At 39.5% G+C, this 22564-nt stretch overlaps 1 protein-coding gene across 1 annotated transcript in view; it reads right to left on the bottom strand.

The window, feature by feature from the left end:
- LOC126273290 (mutS protein homolog 5-like) overlaps window positions 1–22564 on the bottom strand; it is a 260615-nt gene that overhangs the window by 178135 nt on the left and 59916 nt on the right. The window contains exon 11 of the mRNA XM_049976835.1: window positions 18704–18894. Coding sequence (XP_049832792.1) covers window positions 18704–18894 — 191 coding nt within the window. The remainder of the gene's footprint in view (window positions 1–18703; window positions 18895–22564) is intronic.

The raw sequence follows: 22564 nt of genomic DNA, 5'->3' as shown, positions 1-22564 counted from the left end.
ACTTCAACTTTGCTTGAAGTGACAGAAGTGTTTTTTGGCTAAAATAAACATACTTTTCACATAACTTTAAATTTATAATGTAAGGTGTGGTCAAGACAAGGTTCTGAGCATAAACTAGTTTTTACATTACAGTTATTGCATACCAGTTAAAGAATAGCCACCAAGAAGGACTGGTAATTCAATTGCTTCTTTATTTAGAGTAACCTCATATTGTTTTACTTCAAAACTAAGTTACCAGTCTGGGTGCTACCCCTAGAAAACTCGTATAAACCAAACTATGTAGCTTAAAATATTATAAAAAAGGGTATAAATTCCCCTGGTATAAACAATCAACAGACAAACATTTACTTCTTGTGCAAAAAGCATACAAAACTCTACAAAACCAAGTGAATCCGTATTTGTAGCTATGCCTCCACGAGGCATTTTAAAAATTGGGTTATTTCTTGTTGTTAAGCTCACTTTTATCCAGACCCTCTCTGGGATACACTACAGTAAAGAAAAATGGAAATGTAATCCCTTATTTCATTATGACCCTGTCATCAAGCCAAATAAGTAACACACTTTGAAGAACTAGCAACTTTTGCCACACTGCATACCAACGTGGATATGAAATTCTCTGAATTCTCCAAATTGTTTAAATTTAACTTTGAAAAGGCATTTCCAAAAGTATGCATGTTTGTATCGACATCTCACAAAAACAGATGGATAACAGCAGGTATTAAGAAGTCCTCCCAAACACTTAAACACCTCAGTTCCATGAAAAAGATTTGCAGTGATCCAGAATTCTTAAATTTCTATCATAGGTACAAAAAGATCTATAGGAAGCTGCTGATTGCTGCAAAAAAAGTCATTTAATGACAAAATAATAAATAATGCAGAGAATAAAAGCAAAGCAGTCTGCGATGTTATAAAAAAGGAAACGTGGAGAGGCAAACAAATACAGAATAACATACTGCTAAGGGAGGGGGATAAAGTAATAAATGATCCACAGAACTTAGCAAATTACGTAAACAAGCATTTTTCAAGTATTTCAGAGAAGTTACAGCAAAAATTCCTTGAAACAAATATAACACCTGTAAATAATGTTGCACTAAATACAATGGCGTTACTTCCAACCACAGAGAATGAAGTCAGTAAAACAATTCAAAAGATAAAAATTAAAAAGTCAGTAGGCTAAGATGAAGTACCAATGCATGTACTGGAACGATGTATGGGGATTATATAAGGCCCCTTAACAAATATAATAAATGAATCCTTCACATCAGGGACATTTCCAGAGCAGTTAAAACAGGCAAGAGTTGTGCATTTGCTTAAGAAAGGTAATGCAGAAGACACAGAAAATTACCGGTCCATTTCCCTGCTGTCAGCATTCTCAGAAATAATAGAAGCAATTATGAAAGACAGATTAATTAATTCCTGAATAAATCTTTTAAGCGAATCACAGTTTTATTTCCAAAGTAGCAAAAATACGGAGTCAGCCATAGTAGAATTCACAAAAATACCGAGTCAGCCATAGCAGAATTCACAAAAGTTGTACTTGATGCTCTTGATAAAGACGAGAGTGTCACAGGCATATTTTTGAATCTTTCTAAGGCAGCTTATACAGTTGACCACACGATTCTATTAAATAAATAACAAGCATTGGGAATAAGAGGGGTAGTTAATGACTGGTTTCGATCATACCTAACAGATAGGATGCACAGAATAGAGATAACACATACTTCAAATAGATCTAAACATTTAGTAAAACACTTATCAGAACCAAAAAGCATTAATATAGGGATTCTGCAACATATCATATTAGTACCAATACTTTTCTTGATATACATCAATGACTTTCCCAGTAGTGTTACTCATGGTGAAAAAATCCTCTTCGCTGATGACAGCAATATTATAGTCACTGAGAAAACAAGAGAACTCCTTGCCAAGAAAGCAAATGAAACTCTCAAGGATGTTTATGATTGGTCAATAAGTAATAAAGTGACACTGAACATAAAGAAAACTAATGCCACAAATTTCAGTTTGAAGAGGAAAAATGATAATGTTAAATTAAATGTAGATGGCACCTCTATAGACTGTGTAACAAATGCAAAATTTCTATAAATGAATACTGACTCTCAGTTGAAGTGGTGTGAACACACAAAGGTAAGTGAAAACCGGATGTCATCAGCATGTTGTGCCCTTAGAATCCTATCATCAGTGTGTAATATGCAGTGTCTTTTAGTTACATATTATCCATATGTACATTCAATTCTTAGCCATGGCATTCTTTTTTGGGGAACACATGCACAAAATACGAACACAATTTTCAAACTCCAGAAAAGAGCCATACGAATAATAACCAAAAATACTAGTCGAGCTCATTGTAAAGATCTGTTCAGAACACTGGGGATTTTAACTGCTCCACATGAATACATTTACCAGTCAGTTGTACACATCAAAAATAACATTGGTATTTACTGCACAAACAGCTCTGTCCATGATCATGCAACAAGAGATAGACTCAACGTACATTTACCAAGAAAAAATAAACATAAAACTCAAAACAGCATTTTCTACCAAGGAATAAAACTGTACAATAAATTACCAAATGAGATTTAAAAAATTGCAAAAAAATAGACTTATTTAAAAAGGCAGCTAAAAACTACCTGTTATGCAATACATTTTATACATTGAAGGATTACTTAGCTAAAACAGAGTAGGGGTTTGATAAAATATGTTATACAAATAAATAATAATAATAATAATGGTTATAAAATATCCACCATTCCACATAACACCCTCACTTTGTTTTTTCCTTCTTTTTTCCTTTCTAGAACTACTTACCCCCAAGCTATGTACAGCACAATACTAACGCCTCTTCTTCTTTTTGAGCTCAACATTTCACTCATTATGGAGGGATGCTAACACAGTTTTTCAGGATAGCAAATGGGACGTTGCAGTACAGAAAACAGCCCAGAGATCACCAGTGTGTGTGTGTGTGTGTGTGTGTGTGTGTGTGTGTGTGTGTGTTTTATGAAACAATGTGTGTATAGTGTGTGCAGTGACTGATAGTGAGATGAGATATGAGAGAACTATGTGGAATTATTTTATTTAATAAGTTATTTGCAAAAAAAGTATTGTATACCAGGAGTAAATCTAATGATCTTCTCTTACTAGAAGTCTGTAAATATATGTGTACACGAATTAGCTTATTTTAAATTGATCTAAATTTGTAAATACATTGACATGTCCTATATCCTTGTAAAAAAGAGATCCATGGATGAAAAAAGCTACTACTACTACTACTACTACTACTACTTATTCCCCAAGCTTCCACCTTTGTAGAAACCACAAAAGACACCATATTTCACTGACACAGGCTTGCCAAACCATCATTGACTATTTACATGGATAGTATCCCTGTAGATATTCAATTACTTCAATTTGTGTCATCCTTCCTCGGATCCACCCAACCTAGTAACTATGCAGATTTGTATATATATATATATGGGTAAATTATTCTTTTTAACATTATATATTTCCAATTCTCCCCCTTTCTTGATATATTTTGAATGAGTCACATCTCACGGCTATAGACTGCTTATCGGATTGCTGAGCTCACTCATCTACTGTATCTTGAGAGTACTCCTTTGTACACAGTTTCTTATTTTCCGTTAATACGCTGCAGTAGCTCCAAATATGGCTTTTTATTTCCCATTAATAAGCTGCAGTAGCTCCAAATATCCCTATTTAGATTGTATCTGGGTCTAGGCTGGATGATAACACATCAATCTCTGTATTACCTTCCCATTCTCTGTCCTGTTCAATGTGATGTTGCTAACAGCCAATCTGATTTGTGCCATAGTCTCGTAGCTTATTTGTTGCTCATAGTTTGTTAATCTACATATTTAAGCCCATGTGGTTATAATAAATCACACAAGGAATCGCCACTATTGTATCATCATTGAAAATTTCAGCAAAACACGAAATCTCAAAATGCATTTAACTTTGTATTTGTGCTTAATGAAGCTAAAATTACCTATGAGAGAGTGATCATACCCCATATAGTTAACATACTATTTTTCCATGCTTCCTCTTCTGCATATTGTGATGAATGTAGATAGGAATTTAATCTTCTGTCATGCTGCACAGCTTGTACACCCATTGTATTTTAATTAATTTATGCTTGAAACACACACAGACCCTTAACCATAGTAATCCTAAATTTCATTACACAATATGTGGTTACACTGAATGTCTAAGAGACAGAATGTGAATTCTTCTTGTCATGTATTGGATAGGTAAAGAAAATATAGTTTTAAAGAATACAGTAAAAGAGTAAGAGACTGTTACGCGAAATCTAAATAGGAAAAATATAATAGATTATGTGCCTAGCAGACGTCACTCCACTTAGTCCATCCAAAACATAGACTCCCCTGAGGCTAATGGCATTTAACGTATCATTCTTGTGTACATGTGGCCTCAAAAAGAGAACATTCTGGATTCCCACAGTACTGAGTTTGTTTAACATGTATATAGGAAGAATGATACACAAAATACAGAAGGAAAAGGACATTCATTACTCTGCTCCACATTAAGGTTGTCTTTAGCACAAAAAGCGGTGCACAATGCTACAACTAAAATTTTTCCCAGGTTACCCAGTGACATAAAAGTGTCTGACAGAGAGCACAGTAAAATTTGAAAACAAAAGAACATGTTTCTCCTTAAAAATTCTTCTATTCACTAGAAAAAAATTCTTCTATTCACTAGAAGAAATTTCTATTAAAGGTGGTGGGTAGGAATTACTAAATCACATCTTTATATTTAATAACAATAATAATAAAAACAAAAAATATAAATGTTCAGCATTTAGCCATACTTACAAATTAATTGGTTGATGTGAATGTAAAATGACTTCTTCCACATCAATACAATTTAACAATTAAATGAATATGAAATTAACTAACTAACAAGGTTGCCTAAATTCCAGCACAAACCTTCATTTTCGTTTCTTATCATTGACAAATACTTAAAATCACTACAGTATTTGATCTATATAGTGGCAGACCCTGCAAGAGAGGCGCTCTGCATCGCGGTGTAGCTTGCTGTCCAGGTTTCAAGAGGGTGTGTTTCGAATATATTGCTTCCCCCTACTTATACCTCCCAAGGAGATCACGAATGTAAAATTAGAGAGATTTGAGTGTGCATGGAGGCTTTCCGGCAGTCATTCTTCCTGTGAACCATACGCGACTGGAACAGGAAAGGGAGGTAATGACAGTGGCACGTAAAGTGCCCTCCGTCACACACTGTTGGGTGGCTTGTAGAGTATAAATGTAGATGTAGATCTATACCACTGTATAATGGCAAGTCACTGTTTAATGTTGTTAACAAAAATCTTGAAAAGTTTACTTCAAATCTTTACACAATACTCTAATAAACATTTGTATGGACATAGACTACATACACTCCTGGAAATGGAAAAAAGAACACATTGACACCGGTGTGTCAGACCCACCATACTTGCTCCGGACACTGCGAGAGGGCTGTACAAGCAATGATCACACGCACGGCACAGCGGACACACCAGGAACCGCGGTGTTGGCCGTCGAATGGCGCTAGCTGCGCAGCATTTGTGCACCGCCGCCGTCAGTCTCAGCCAGTTTGCCGTGGCATACGGAGCTCCATCGCAGTCTTTAACACTGGTAGCATGCCGCGACAGCGTGGACGTGAACCGTATGTGCAGTTGACGGACTTTGAGCGAGGGCGTATAGCGGGCATGCGGGAGGCCGGGTGGACATACCGCCGAATTGCTCAACGCGTGGGGCGTGAGGTCTCCACAGTACATCGATGTTGTCGCCAGTGGTCGGCGGAAGGTGCACGTGCCCGTTGACCTGGGACCGGACCGCACGCCAAGACCGTAGGATCCTACGCAGTGCCGTAGGGGACCGCACCGCCACTTCCCAGCAAATTAGGGACACTGTTGCTCCTGGGGTATCGGCGAGGACCATTCGCAACCGTCCCCATGAAGCTGGGCTACGGTCCCGCACACCGTTAGGCCGTCTTCCGCTCACGCCCCAACATCGTGCAGCCCGCCTCCAGTGGTGTCGCGACAGGCGTGAATGGAGGGATGAATGGAGACGTGTCGTCTTCAGCGATGAGAGTCACTTCTGCCTTGGTGCCAATGATGGTCGTATGCGTGTTTGGCGCCGTGCAGGTGAGCGCCACAATCAGGACTGCATACGACCGAGGCACACAGGGCCAACACCTGGCATCATGGTGTGGGGAGCGATCTCCTACACTGACCGTACACCTCTGGTGATCGTCGAGGGGACACTGAATAGTGCACGGTACATCCAAACCGTCATCGAACCCATCGTTCTACCATTCCTAGACCGGCAAGGGAACTTGCTGTTCCAACAGGACAATGCATGTCCGCATGTATCCCGTGCCACCCAACGTGCTCTAGAAGGTGTAAGTCAACTACCCTGGCCAGCAAGATCTCCGGATCTGTCCCCCATGGAGCATGTTTGGGACTGGATGAAGCGTCATCTCACGCGGTCTGCACGTCCAGCACGAACGCTGGTCCAACTGAGGCGCCAGGTGGAAATGGCATGGCAAGCCGTTCCACAGGACTACATCCAGCATCTCTACGATCATCTCCATGGGAGAATAGCAGCCTGCATTGCTGCGAAAGGTGGATATACACTGTACTAGTGCCGACATTGTGCATGCTCTGTTGATTGTGTCTATGTGCCTGTGGTTCTGTCAGTGTGATCATGTGATGCATCTGACCCCAGGAATGTGTCAATAAAGTTTCCCCTTCCTGGGACAATGAATTCACGGTGTTCTTATTTCAATTTCCAGGAGTGTATATATGGGCACTCATACCTCATACAGGTACCGTTACCTCCAGCTCCTCATTACTATTTTTGTCACTTTGAACCTTTATCTTTGTTTTGGAGCACTTCTCACACTATGTTTACTTTAGAGTTCTTGTAGTCACATTAACCAGTCCCCGTTCCACATTATCTACTACTTTTTATGAGTAACTGGCAAGTGGCAGATTTTGCAGTCACATTGTTTTTCAGATGATTAGTTGGTTAGTTACAGATACTTGAACAGCATTTTCCTTTGTTAAATTACATCAATATGCATGCTGCCTATCAGTGATAGTGCTGTGCAAAACTTGGCACCAATTGGCCTCCCACACATGCAGCTACTTACAGCTCTGTTTTAGCCTTACTACATGGCTCATGGCGTTTCATATGGTCTGTAATCTGGCTCTGTTTGGGCTTATTTAGATTCTAGGCTCTCACCACCGGTACTTGCATAATATGGCTGACTTCCATTAGGAGCATCTGAAAGGTGATTTTAGTGTGGTCACAATTCCATAATCTCTCTGAAGAGCCATTAATAGCAGATGTTTCATTTGTAACTTACAGGATTGGGCTGATACCCTGATACCCCAAAACCGCGTTGTGTAGGACTTCAGTAATAAATAATTCAGTACAAATGTAGCTGAAGTTTCAATTATGACAATTTCTTTTATTTTCTTGGCTAGCCAAAAGACAGGGCTAATTTCTTGTCTGTTTAGGATTCTTCCTATCTTAGTACTTGTTGCAAACAGCAGAATGGAACCCATGGTGTGTGTTGGTCTTCCTGGCTTGGCTGAACAGCATTGTGCCTTGGTTTCCTCGACAGCATTTAGCTAATATCGTGGACAGAACACCTAAAGGAATGCTGGCAGTGATCATCACTTTGACATCACTCTGAAAACTCTAGTGCACTCAGCGGGTGGCTGGTGGTGACAGGCCGGAACCCCAGTGGAAACACTGTTGACAGTAAAAGAATGCCTTTACTGAATTCTAATACATGATGTGTCACATCTCAGTGAGGCAAATACGCCTCACTCTGTTGTCCCTGGCCCGTGCTTGATGTGGGTGCCAGCTTCTGACCAGGATACTAAGTAAGCACTCTGTGATGCTGATGGAAGGCGCGTGATAGATTGGCAGTCCCTTGAAGGCCACGGGTGTGACATGAGTGGTGTCCCAGTTTCCTTTAAAATCACCTTTCAGATGCCCCTGACAGAAGTCAACCATATGTTGCAAGTACTGGTGGCTTACAGCCCTAGCGGGTCCTTGGACCCATATGCACCTTCCATGATAGCATCTGCAGCCAGTTGCATGCAGGTTTTGACTCACTGTCCTCTAGTAGGAATCGAACAGAGGCTTATGCGGAGGCACTGTCATACCTGGAACTCAGTGCTGGCAGCAGCAGGCATGGACAGCAGATTGGTGAGGCTGTGGTACCAAATCCCATGAGGAACTTAGTGCTGGTGGCAGTAGGCATGACCCACCCTCAAACCTATGGCTGCTGCCAGTTGACTAACTGCCCAGCATGGCCATGGCATAGTGGTGGTGCTGCTGGAGTTCAGTGACGAGCAAATGCTTCTCCCTCAAAATTCAGCCATATCTATAGCACTCCAAGGTGCATTTGTTTCACTAAATCCTAGCCCCTAGTCATGTCGCCCACAAGAAACTTGCACTGGTGTGGTGATGTCGACTCACCATTACCCCTATGTGGTGCAACTAGGCTCAGCTCGCAATCCTCTTATGTGTATGTTATTCTGACACACATGCCACCAACCTTGAGGCTATCAGCATGCAACTGGTAATACAATACTTCATGGCAGCTTTCTCAGTACTTCTTATTACCTTTTGATAAAATCTTGGTATGGCATCACACGACCCTCCTCCATGGAGAATATCTGGCCTCCTGGGTCTTACTTTGACCAGGTTTCCTGTTACAATTATTTCCCCCCCTTACTCAATAAACAAATGCAATTAACACTAAACTTCTTACTCCTACTTACAACACAGTTACCATATTAATCCTGCTCCTAACGACCTATTTTCCATCCCTCACTTTGGGAATCCAGTCCATGGACTTGAATCGTCTCTGAATGGCTCATTATCTCAAATATGTAAAGGCTAATCCTACCAAAACCAGAGTCACTGTGGCGCTAGGAATTTGGATACTCAGGTCATGGTTACTTGCTGTCTGCCATTCCAATATTATCTTATATGCTGCAACAATTGTTATGCTGTCATTTGCCCCTCCTGTGTAGCTATGATCTGACTCAATGAATGATTCGAGCTGGGTTCCCAGGCATTGTTAAGGAGGTACGATTTTGTGTGGACAACACATCGAGAGGTTTGTCTGGCCAATATACAGTTGTGGCTGTGTTATATTCACCACAGTAACTCCTGTCATGGTGATTGATAAATGAAATGTAAGTCCTGTAAGATCACACCTTCTGCTTCAACATCTGCAACACCACTATCAGTAACTTCTTTTTCCATTCCCTGTAGTACCTAAAACAACAACACTGACTGCAGTTCTACTCTGCAAAATGCAGAAACCACTGGCATATGCACACCCTGTACATCTGGTCCTGGCTCACAGCCTTAACACAACACCCATTATAGCAGGAATGTGGATGGGCTGTACCAAAGAGTTTAAGTGTATGATTAGCAATGAAGGGGTTTAATTCCTGTAATAGCTACCCACTAGGGCAAGTATTACAGCAATTAAACCCCTTCATTGCTAATTCTACACTTAAACTCTTTGGTACAGCCCATTCACATTCCTGCTACCTCAGACTCCAAAGCTCCAGTGGATATCAGAGAGAGTACTTCTATATCAGTCCCCTTAACTTTCAACATCAATTATTCTATGCCTTGCCTAAATTCCCTGGAATTTGCATTTTGACATGGTACACAACTGATTCAATCTTCCCAGGACCAACAGATTCAACTACATTAATAACAGGTTCAACTACATTAATAACAGGTTCAACTACATTAGTGGTACTCAGACATCCTGCAAGAACAGGGAACTATCCACAAGCTTGCTCCTCTCCTTTATGGGTTCCTCCTCCTCCTTCCCCTCTTTCCCTTCACTGCATAATAAACATACCTCCCACTTCTTGATCATTTTGATCATCCATTCATTCATTAAATGGGGACCTTAGGACAGGGACCATCATCACTTTTCCTCCCTCTGGCACCCCAGTCCAACAATTTGAACAGTCCACCAGAAGGCATGGACATAGATGACAGCCACTAGTGGCCGCCCCTGTAACATAAGAGCACTGCTGAAGGCTGCCACTGCTGTGAGCAGGCAACACCAGCCTATTGGCACTCACAGGGGCCTTATAAAGCCAGTGGTGCAGGGGCTCAGAAGTCAGTCGTGTTCCGACTGCAATCTTATGTTGTTTATGGTACGCACACTATATCTAGGCTCTCTATCTGGTTTACTCTTCGGACTTATATACTGCCGTATCCATTCATGGTTGTTGTTGTTGTTCTTGTTGTCCACAGCTGTCTTTGTCTTTCTGTGAGTTCTGGCGACTCACTGTTGATGCCACGGGCCATTTTTACTGCATCTCCCGAGTGTGTCGGATTTTGGTTACTAGACCCCCCTCAGAAGCCTGCAGTCTCCACCAGCACATCTCAATGCACTACAGATTTCTCCTACCCTAATAAAACACACAACCTTATCTGAAACCTAAATTCACAACAACACAATACACATAAATTATTTCTTTGGCATCAATGCATGCTGAATATGAGGTATCTGGACCTCCTCCTCCTGTTGGTCACCTCCATATTTCTTCTTTGCCGTATCTTTCCTCAATTTCATTCTCACCTCATGTGGAATCGCTTCTGGTGCATCTTTGAATGGTGTAAATCGTCAACAAGCACAATTTTTGACCTGGTTGGCAATTGCAGCTTCACATTTACTCGTAAAGTGGTCTCCATCGTTTGTTATGGGCTCTGTTAGTAATTTCTTCATTTTCAGAGTGTATGGACTCAATAAGACCATCCACTGCCCTAACTTGTAAAAAAAGGGGGGGGGGGGGGGCAGGCCAGGAACCAGGAAGGACCAACAGTGCCGACCAGCTGTCGTGCCATCCTCATGCTACAGACATCACTGGATGCGGATGTGGAGGGGCATGTGGTCAGCACACCACTCTCCCGGCCATGTCAGTTTATGAGACCGAAGCTGCTGCTTCTCAACCAAGTAGTTCCTCAGTTTGCCTCTTGAGGGCTCAGTGCATCCCGCTTACCAACAGTGCTTGGCAGACCAGATGGTTACCCATCCAAGAGCTGAAGTGCACTTCACATAGGAAGGCAGCCCAATATTTAGCCGTTCTGTGCATAACTTTCTATAAAGTGACTAGCTGTGATTTACGAGAATTTTTCTCCTCCAAGCTGCACTGTTGCCATACTTCGCAACAGTGTAATTCAATTCACAGAGTGAGTGAACTATTCATTCAATTATCGGTGTAATTTCCTTGCTGCCTTACAGCTATGAACGTCTCTCTTTAAATGTGTTAGAGAAATTTCCAAATAAATATGTCGGGTGACAGTAATAAACATGAAGTGCTTCACAAACAGGTGAGGGGGATTATTTACTGAGTTTACAACTTCCTCAAATGCGAATCTGGAAGTGGGGCTCCCATCGTTGACATTTTGAAGACACAAGAACGAACTGAAGATGTGTGTGATGTATGCAAGAGAACTGTACAGCAAATTATAAATGAAAGTGTCACAGCTGTAGGGACATCAGCAGAAGTTGATTTTGTATTCCCTCGAAAGCATCGAAATCACAAGAAACCTGTTATAGAAATGGATGGTTTCGACAAGGATGTTTTAAGCTGCTCAGCCTTTGAAATGTATATGAATGGTAAATATCCGACTTCATAAAAACTTGTTAAAATTGTGAATGACAAAGCTGGCTTCAAAGGAAATGCTTCATCAATGCAAGGATTCTGAAAGCCGCTGGTTTCAAATATGTTATAAGTAACGATGGGAGAAAATTTTTAATGGAATGAAGTGACATAGCTGCAGTACAATCCACATTCCTGAGAAAGATGTAAGAAATAAGAGAAGGTAGTTCAACAGTGTAGCACCTGGATGAAACATGGGTGAATCAAAATCATTCCAGGAAAAGCTGCTGGAAAATGAGTGATGGTAGTGGCGATTTTAACGTTCCCACAGGAAAAGGTACTCAAATAATTATTCTCCATGCTGGCTCTTCTTCCAGTTTTGTTCCTGAGAGTAAATTTGTTTTTAGATGTAAGAAAAATAGCAGTGACTATCATTCGGAAATGAATGCTGTCACTTTCAAGAAGTGGTTCACTAAACAGTTCTTGCCGTACCTGGCTCCGCAATCTGCCACCGTACTACTGCCGGTATAACCTGATCAAATTAATTTGGGCATAGGTTAAAGGTTATGTGACAGAAAAGCAGACATTGAATCTCTTGTGCATGAAGCAATAGAAAACATTTCCCCTTCAGCATGGGCAGATTGTGTGCAGCATGCTGAAAAGCTTCAGAAAGATGACTTTGATAGGGAGGTGAAGGTGGATAGAAGCCTTGAAACCATAATCATAAATCTGGAGTCAGATGATTCGGACACAGACTCAGATAGCAGTGATAACGGTATTACTACAATGTAGACTCAGGAACAAAGTAAGGTAATAATAGTTCTTGTTTTTAAAGACTCATAATTGAAAAAAGTATTTTTGTGTTTCAAAATATCAGTTGCATTTATAGTATTTCAACAGCACCCACCCTACTGGACAGGTCTTTCAAACCCTTCCAAACCTAGTAACCACTTGAAAGCAGCATGGTCTGTCACTACCAGCAGCATGGTCCATCACTACCTCAAACTTTCTATCATATAGGGAACACCAGAAGTATTTTACTACGTTTACCAAGCTAAGCATCTCTCTCTCCATTGTAATTACTTTGTGCTTTGTGTCTTGGCATTTATTATATCCTAAGAAGTATGCAGACATTAACATTTTATGAGTGACACACCTATAATTTTCAATGTATTACCAAAGGTGAATTAGCTAGCTATTTTGTTAGTTGTGAACTTTTAAGCTTTTCCCAGCATTTACTATGCACACCTACATAAACATATTATGAACTTTCACATTTTTAAAACATTCTATAGAGAAGGAGTTGTCACGCAAATATAATGGTTTCAGTTTGTGTCTGAACTTAATTTTGTTACCCATTAGATTCTTCGCTTCAATGATTAAGTTGTGAAAGATTTTTGTGGCAAAATACCTTTCTCACTTCTGCGCCCAGTATTACGGATCATCGGTTGGTTTCTCTTTCTCTTATTGTAATGAAGAATGCTAGCCTGCTTTGTCACCTCTGGTGACCTCTGCAACAGCACCCACCCTACTGGACAGGTCTTTCAAACCCTTCCAAACCTAGTAACCACTTGAAAGCAGCATGGTCTGTCACTACCAGCAGCATGGTCCATCACTACCTCAAACTTTCTATCATATAGGTAACACCAGAAGTATTTTACTACGTTTACCAAGCTAAGCATCTCTCTCTCCATTGTAATTACTTTGTGCTCTATTCAACTGTGTTGATAAAAAAACAATAGGATATTCTTGACAACTGACTGCCTAACTTAAAACAACACAAGAGCATGATTTGATGCATCACACGATACTGTGAACTCCTCCTGAAAGTCTGGTAACACTAACACTGGATTCAACGTTAACACATTTTTCAATTCGACAAATGCTCCTTGGCATTCCTCTGGCCACACAAACTTAATCCCCTCTGTCAACATCTGACTAAGCAGTCAAGCTAAATCCACAAATCCCATCACAAATTTCTCATAACAATTTTCCAGACCCACAAATAATTGTAGCTCCTCGATTGTTTCTGGTACCAGAAACTCTTACACTGCTTGTATTAATTTACTATGATCAGTGCTCACACCATCCCTACTAATGATACAGCCTGACTGGTTAACTTCTTCCACTGCCAAGTGACATTTTTCTGTATTTGGTGTCAAATGAGCTGCTTGTAACCAAATGTTGCCTAGGCTCTTGCATACACTAGACACTGACACAAGTTTAACACTTTCAGTACATTATTCAATAACAGCTAGAAAGTCGCTGGTGTACTTTTAAACCCAAAAGCCATTCTTCTGTACTGATAGTGTCCCCAAGACACTGAAAATGACATTTTTGGTCTATCCCCTGCAACAACTCTTAATCGACGGTATCCACACTTCAAGTCTATTGTCGAAAAGTACTAGTGTTGCCCCACGTTATCTACAGTTTCCGTGATGTTTGGAATTGTGCAGGCTTCTGTCATAGTCTTACTATTCAAATCTTCTTTCATTATCGCATCAGCCAATTGTTATAAAATCCTTAAAAAATGGTTTCAGTGATTGTGGTATTCTGTACAGTCTTTGATGTGCTTGTGTTTTTATTTTATTTTCACAGGGAACATCTGTCGGTGACTCTAGGGTACCCTCTTTAACAGACACTTCCTGTCCCTCCTCCCCAAGACCGCCTCTGTCACCACTGCTACACCACTGTCGATGACGTACACTACCCCTACTACTATTCTCATTAAAGCATTGGTAGGCATGCTTCCCCATCACTCCATGACTGGTAGTACTGACTTTGCCCTGGATGCCTACAATTAAAACACTTTACATCTGAAGCAAACTCATGTTCTTGATCCCTTACCCCTGCTGACTTATAAACTTCCTCATGCTCTAATGTTCACCTCTACGTGGAGATCATTAGGCGCACCCTCCTTGACATTGCTGGTACTAAATCTCTCAGAAAATCATCAAATGCTTATTGCTAGACCTCCTACAGCACCACTTTGTTCACCTCCACACTCTGTTACAATTCATAAGTGTGAACATTCAACCTCCCAGTTCTATCTGTGTGGTCCTCTATTTCCTAATTATGCCTTCTGGAAAAAATACCCAGTTGCTCATTTGTTTCCTATATCTCTGCTCCAACCTTGTCTCAGCTGATCTCATGTTTCTGCATTGCGTACCGCTTCTGTGTACTGTATGAACAACTTCACCTCTCCCATTAAATGCAACTCTGGCATCTGCAATAATTGTTTATCCAATCACTCCCTATGTCACACAATGACTTGAGATCCTCTATAAATGCTAACACATCCTCAAATGACCGACCAGGAAAAAGAGGAACAAGGTTAGCAAGAACCACTCCTAGAGTCTGTGACTTCAACAATTCAATCTCCTCTTCTTTCTCTGCCGGTTTATTATCTGCAACCACTCTATCTGGCCTTAGCTGAGCTAGACTAATGACTTTATAGCCTCATCTCTGGTGACATGCTGTGTCTCTAATTTTGCTACTGCCTCACAGTTACTTGTTTTTTGGCTCAAAAAATAACAAAAAAATCCAACATCTATGGACGGGAGCTTCCACCCTGGATGGTGAGTAGGTGCCCTTCAATGCTGATGGAAGGCTGACGGCAGGCTGGTGGCCCCTTGAGAGACAGGCCATGTTGTCAGCAGCGTTCCACTTCCTTCGGCGATGTGGAGTCTTCGTGGCGACTGTCCTGCATGTGTCTTCCGCAGTAGCACATGGAATCAGCTGTGTGTGGGGTTCACCTTGCTGCCCTCTGGTAGGGTTCAGATGGTGGCTGGTGTGACGCACTTGTCCCACTAGGACCTCAGTGGCAGCAGGTATGGACAGCAAGTTTGCAGGGCTGTGACACCAAGCTTACGCAGCCTAGTCTCTAACCCAAAGCTGTTGCTGGCAGTGCCCAGTAGTCTTGCTGTCTAGCATGAAACCAGGCACCATGGTGCTGCTGCACTCCAGCAACAAGCAAATGCTTCTGCCTCAAAAATCACCCATTTGATATCACTCCAAGTACATCTGTTTCACTAAATCTTGGCCCCAAGTCACATTGCCCATAAAAAGAGACTTCCACTCATGTGGTGACACTGACCTACCTGCTATGACAATGACACTGTGCAGTGCAGCTTTCTGCTGAGTGCAGCTAGCCTTGCCTCGCAATCCCTTTGTGTGTATGTTATTCTGGTCCAGATGCCACCAAACTTATGGCTAACAGCCTGCGGGTACTAATGCAATACCTCACGGTGGCTTTCTCACGACTTCTTATTACTTTTTGGTAAAAACTGGGTAATGTAGTTACAACCCACTTCATTTGAGCTCCACTGTCAGAAGGTTGATCTTGGAACTGAGAGCAAGGACCACTGCCACATCCAACCTAATCTTTGCCAATGATGTACCTTCAGTGTGATATCTACTGCTCCTGAAGCTGGGGGCAGCGAGTAGGCCAGGTATGATGTAAGACTTATGTCTTGTATTTGACTCTGTCTGATACAAGAATGAGAGTGATTCTGGAGCACCATTAGAGGGCCTCTGAGATCCATACACACAACGACGTAATTTAATGTTTACAATGGTATAAAGTAGGAAAATGTACAATGACATCCAAGAAACAAAAATGATGTATATCCAGATAATAGTCATAAGTGAGGAGAGGTGGCCTGTTTCTAACTATTGTGACATTGCTGAAGAGATAGTTCACTACTTGGGAACAAGTGACATAGAATTTCGTCAAGCAGTAGGTGTAATAGTGAATAATGCATTACCAATTTCATACCAGTATCACAAATGATATTGTTGCTTCAAGTAAATATTAAGCCAATACAGACAAATACTGAACAAGTATAGGCTCCTTCCACTCAGTGTATTGATGAAGAAATAGAAGACTGCAGGGCTCACAGAAATTACCAAACTAGATGTATATATGGTGTCTGTTCTGTTGGATAGGCAAGACTTATGTCAGTTTGGCCGGTAGTTTAGCTGCATAGTTTAGGACTTAGAAATTCAATCAGTGGAGGCTTAGAGGTAACTGCAACGAGTCTTGAATATCTTTGCATTAGATCAAATTTAGCATTGAAGACTTAGTTGTACACAACATGTGTTTTTCCAACTAGTTTATTTCCAACTAGAATATTAATATGTTCAAGCTACTTTCAATTCATTCAATTATATAGCAGAATTTATCACCAATCTATGAATTTTGTGTGTAGTTTAAACAATAAACTTTTTTAATTAAACCTCAACCATTTGTAATTGGAGTATGATATTTAGATTTGTTGCACCTACAATAAACTTGATGTTCTTTTTATCATACACAGCATGAACTTTAATTTTTAGCTCCAAAAATATATTTGGTAGGAAAGGTTCAACAACAGGGAAAAATATTGCAAAAATTATAACACTCATTTAAATGTATGAAATTCATTATTTAATCCTGCTTTCAGACATAACTTATTCTTCAACAAACATTTGCACAAGAACACGTCAAACAAGAAATCTTTGAATAAATATATTTTATAACTCAAACATTTTGTGTTTTGTGAGATATTTAGCTATGAATTTAAATTTCATATTTCTGATCTGCAAGCACATGTTGATTTGAAATAAATCTGATGACATTAAAATTACTCTACATGATAGTGAAACAACTCCCTCCAAATAGTGTACCAGTGATATTGATATGAAGCAATTATCAAAGTAAAGCTTACTCCAAATGTGTAACAGTGGTATTGAAGTGCAGTAATTATGAAAGTTAACTTTGTGATTTACATTTCTCTGGTACATTCCAGCATAATCTAACAACCAAATTGCTGCTGGCTCCAAGATCAAGAGATGCACCATTCTTTCCCATTCATGTTGATGTCTTGTATACATTTCCATACTGGAGGCATACCCGGATACGCCACAAACATGTGAAACTGCCTGGCGGATTAAAACTGTGTGCTGGTTCTAGACATGAACTTAGGACCTTTGCCTTTCACGAGCAAGTGCTCTACCATCTGAGCTATGCAAGCATAACTCATGACCTGTCCTCACAGCTTCACTTCCTCCAGTACGTCTCCTACCTTCCTGGCAGAAGTGAAGCTGTGAGGACGGGTTGTGAGTTGTTTGGGTGGCTCAGATGGTAGAGCACTTTCCCGCGAGAGGCAAAGGTCCTGAGTTTGAGTCTTGGTCCAGCACACACTTCTAATCCACCAGGAAGTTTCAAATCAGTGCACACTCCACTGCAGAGTGAAAATTTCATTCTGAAATTTATAAACAATTTACCTGGTTTGTCGGGCAAACATATTTTCAGATGACACCTGACTTTACTAGCACACATCTGTTCCTCTATAGTCAGTGACTCCTCCTCTGGAACTGAACCAAATCTTCCACTCAGATATATAAAAGTATTATCTTTCTCAGCTTGTCTTGTGCATTGGCATTTGACAAATTGTCTTGAAAGTACAAGACCAAGTTACAGCCGATATGCTACTGGTTCATATCAAAAGCAGTGTCATAGAATTCATTGAATAAATATTAACATTCTTCTATTAGAAAAGATGTTAATTTATTGTCAAAATCAATCCCCCTTATATGTTCCGAGGGAGTGTACCCAGAACGGATTTTACCAACTACTGAAACATCAGAAATTTTCCACAACACAGGCTCATTGGGTGCATGGAAGCAGGAGATGGTCACTTTGAGCAATTTTTGTAAACATACATGTATTTTGTAAAATGTATAATTTTTGTACCTCTATAAAGAAGGATTTTTGAACACATGTTTATACGAACTTTCTGTAATGTTTTGATGTCAAGAATAAATCCCTGAAGTTACTCACATGTTTCCATATGCCCTGTATATGACATGTTAAATGAATGCATGCAGCATGTAAAAACTGCACATATGCTGCAAAAATATCACAATTCAAAATATTCTTTTTTTATTTATTTTTGCAAATAAGCTGTGTAAGTACTCCACACACACTTCATACAAAACACTTACCATAAATTCAAGGCCCGGGATCTTGATTTCATCATCATTAATTTCTTCTTTCCAAACTGGTATAGCTAACAAATATCCAATTTCTGGTATATATATAACAGAGCATTCTTTTACATAATCTGGCAGGTCATCTAACTCCTCCTGTGCCATTGTTGTCATGAGTGCAGGAAGACAACCATATTTATGTTTCTCTATTTAAAAAAATACAGTATATAGGTCAGTGAATGCAATAGTATTTTATAATTTTCATAGTGTCTTTTTTTCATTGTCATAAATATTTTATTTGGAAAAAATGGAGAAACATTATAGACATCTCATACACTGCTTGGGCACAAACACCAAAACCAGTAATGATTGCAATCAAGATATGTAATTCTGTCAAAAATAATAATAACTGCATCAACATTTCATTTAATTTTGTTAAAACACTGTCATGTATTTCAAGTTCAGTATTTTAAATCTGATAGATATTGCAATAACAACATAATTATAACCATAATGGCTGCTACAGATTTTTTTTCCATTTCTATGACTAGTTGCAAACTTGTATCACTGTTATGTGGTACAACTGCAAATCAATGTATTACACAGGATCAATCCTACGGTCACACCATTCAGGAGACCATAGTTTTATCACCATACTTGTAACAGTATCTGCCACGATGTACACATAGCCTTATTTGTGATGTCAATATATTGTGCATATATGACAAACAAGAGCAGTGTTATACCATTTCCTGCTCACAGCTCTCTTGCAAGTCAGAAATAAAATGAACTGCAATTCATAGTTTAGTACATAGTACACAGAATACCCTGATGCTGTACCATTCATACTCCTTACTTATCGCTGGCTTCTGGAGCTTTCAAAGTGCACCTTTTCTCTGAAAGAGCACTGTCTAGCTGTTTTGCCCAACAATGCCCCAGCACTACTGGTTCTTTTCTGTCTTGGTGTGTGCCGAAGTTGTTGTTGGGCTTCAGTGCAGAGTGGTTGCACAGTGCCATATAGTAGATAAATCAATAAAAAGAATTTGCTAGAAAGTATAATTAATGATTTGAAGTGTTACATCAACTCGTAAGAGAAAGTGTTTAATTATTAAGTTATTTCATGGTTGACACATGCTGTATTTATGAATCAGTATTTTTTTGGAGAAACATACTGATAGTACACTGTGAATGAAAATGCTTCCAGTAGTTAGTGACTATCTGTTGAATGAATGTGGAAACACAATGTAGCAACAGTTACTTCAGTATGAATGTGAAATGAGCTTAACTGCTAAATACAAGACTGGATGAGTTTAGGCATTCTTAGGGGAGTGTGTTACGTGATAAACATACATTAAACAAAAAGTAATTTGACTAGTATTGTTATTATTGCAAAGTAACATTTTTCAACTGAATAGCTTTAATATTTGAAAAATATACAATACATGTGTTCATATTAAGCATATGTTCAGGTTTATTTGGTAACAAAGCTCCTATACTCGAGCCTGACAGCCACAAAATTAACCTAAAAATAAACTGAAAAGACTTCATCAGAGTTTACACTTGGCTTACCATGAAATATCAACTGCCCTTCAGTGAAGAATAGCAAGTGCAACTGCCACAATAATAAATGAGAACAGATTGATGTGTCCATATGCAGAGAAAGTAATAAATCATTGATAATACTGTGTGTGAAGCAGGATCTACAGTATCTTGGATTGCAGTGGTTCGAGATGATCATCCTGATGAAACAAGGGAGCAGCGTAGTTTGCAGCATCACATTATGACACGGCAACCAACATTTGCAGAAACATAAATGTTGCAATAATGACAACTGCACATAGTTTGGAATTGTTGCTGTAGGATAAACTTTTGCATTATTATTATTATTATTATTGCAGTGAGAAATAAAAAGTGAAACCCTCCTATTTCTCCTCCAAATTCTCATTATAAACAGCTGAAAGTGACACCAGACACTGAGTTGCTGGTTGAGGTACCTAATGTGAAAGAAAGCCAAAAGAAAATTCCTTTTGAAGTAAAATCAATGGTTAAGGAGAACCAAGAGGAATTGATGAAGATATTTGAAATGAGACAACAAGAGAACACATGGACTTAGGTAATGAGACACAAAAGACAACTACTTCTTACAGAATGTTCAACACTTATGGAGCCAGGTTTTGAGGACGTGAGTAATATAGAATCCGTAGACATGGAACTAATGGCAGAATTACATGCAAGTAAAACCTTAGCACCAATGATACAACTCCAGATACCAACTTGTTAATTGAAATACCTAGCTTCAGACTTAGCTTCTCATGCAGAATGACAGTTACTGCAATACTAGATAATGAAATGACTAATTTGAGCACAAATGGTGATAGTTACTTTATAGGATGTACACATTCCCAATATGTTGCAATAATGCCAACTGCACATAGTTTGGAATTGTTACTGTAGGATAAACTTTTGCATTATTTGACATATCATGATTCTGTGAAGAGGAAGTTAGTTATGGAAACTGGTTATGGTTGTGTTTTCAAGCGTAAAAATGTCACCAAAGAAACAAGTACCAGTAGCCAGTGCTGCTGCAGAGGTTTTGGAACGGAATCTGCAAGAGAAGGATACTGATATTTCTGTCACAGAACAGATGGAGCAAACTGTTACACAACAAAAACAAGATTTAGGAGGGTGCGGCCACCATATTGCGTGTGCGTGTGGCTGAGTGCAACATATTATTTACAAAACAACCATACAGGCAGCATAGTATGGTCATTTTGTAAATAATATGTTGCCCTCAGCCCCCCCCCCCCCCCCCCCCCCCCCACTCACCCAGGCAATGTGGCCAGCATTCCCCTGTAATGGATGATGCTGAATTCAATGATATGTGGATAATTTGCAAATAGAATGAAAAGATATGAAACAAGTCATCTCTGCAACTGCACCTGTTTTTTACAATCTTGATTAGATTAGATTAGATTAGATTAATACTTGTTCTGTAGATCATGAATACGACACTTCGTAATGATGTGGAACATGTCAGGTTAATAAAAGATGTCTGTGCAAGAAATTACATTACACAAAATATTGCATGACACTAATGATTAAGTTTTTCTTTTTTTTTTACTTAGTTTATATCTAAAAATTCAGCCAATGAGTAGGAGTTGTCATCTAGAAATTCTTTTAATTTATTTTTAAATGTTAGTTGGCTATCTGTCAGGCTTTTGATGCTGTTTGGTAGGTGCCCAAAGACTTTTGTGGCAGCATAATTTACCCCTTTCTGTGCCAAAGTCAGATTTAACCCTGCATAGTGAAGATCATCCTTTCTCCTGGTGTTATAGGTATGCGCACTGCTATTACTTTTGAATTGGGTTGGATTATTATCAACAAATTTCATAAGGGAATATATATACTGTGAGGTTACTGTGAGGATCCCTAGATCCTTAAATAGATGTCTGCAGGATGACCGTGGGTGGGCTACAGCAATTATTCTGATTACACGTTTTTGTGCAATGAATACTTTTCTACTCAACAATGAATTACCCCAGAATATGATGCCATACGAAAGCAGTGAATGAAAGTAGGCATAGTAAGCTAATTTACTGAGATTCTTATCACCAAAATTTGCAATAACCCTAATAGCATACGTAGCTGAACTCAGACATTTCAGCAGACCATCAATGTGTTGCTTCCAGTTTAACCTCTCATCAATGGACACATCTAAAAATTTTGAAAATTCTACCTTAGCTACAGACTTCTGTTCAAATTCTATATTTATTACTGGAGTTGTGCCATTTACTGTACGGAACTATATACTGTGTTTTATCAAAATTTAAAGAGAGTCCGCATGCTGAGAACCACTTAATAATTTTGTGAAAAACA

This window comes from Schistocerca gregaria, chromosome 5 (assembly GCF_023897955.1).
Source record: "Schistocerca gregaria isolate iqSchGreg1 chromosome 5, iqSchGreg1.2, whole genome shotgun sequence".
NCBI classification, from domain to species: domain Eukaryota; kingdom Metazoa; phylum Arthropoda; class Insecta; order Orthoptera; family Acrididae; genus Schistocerca; species Schistocerca gregaria.
The sequence above is the reverse complement of the archived record's forward strand: the minus strand, read 5'-3'. Positions and strand labels throughout refer to the sequence as shown.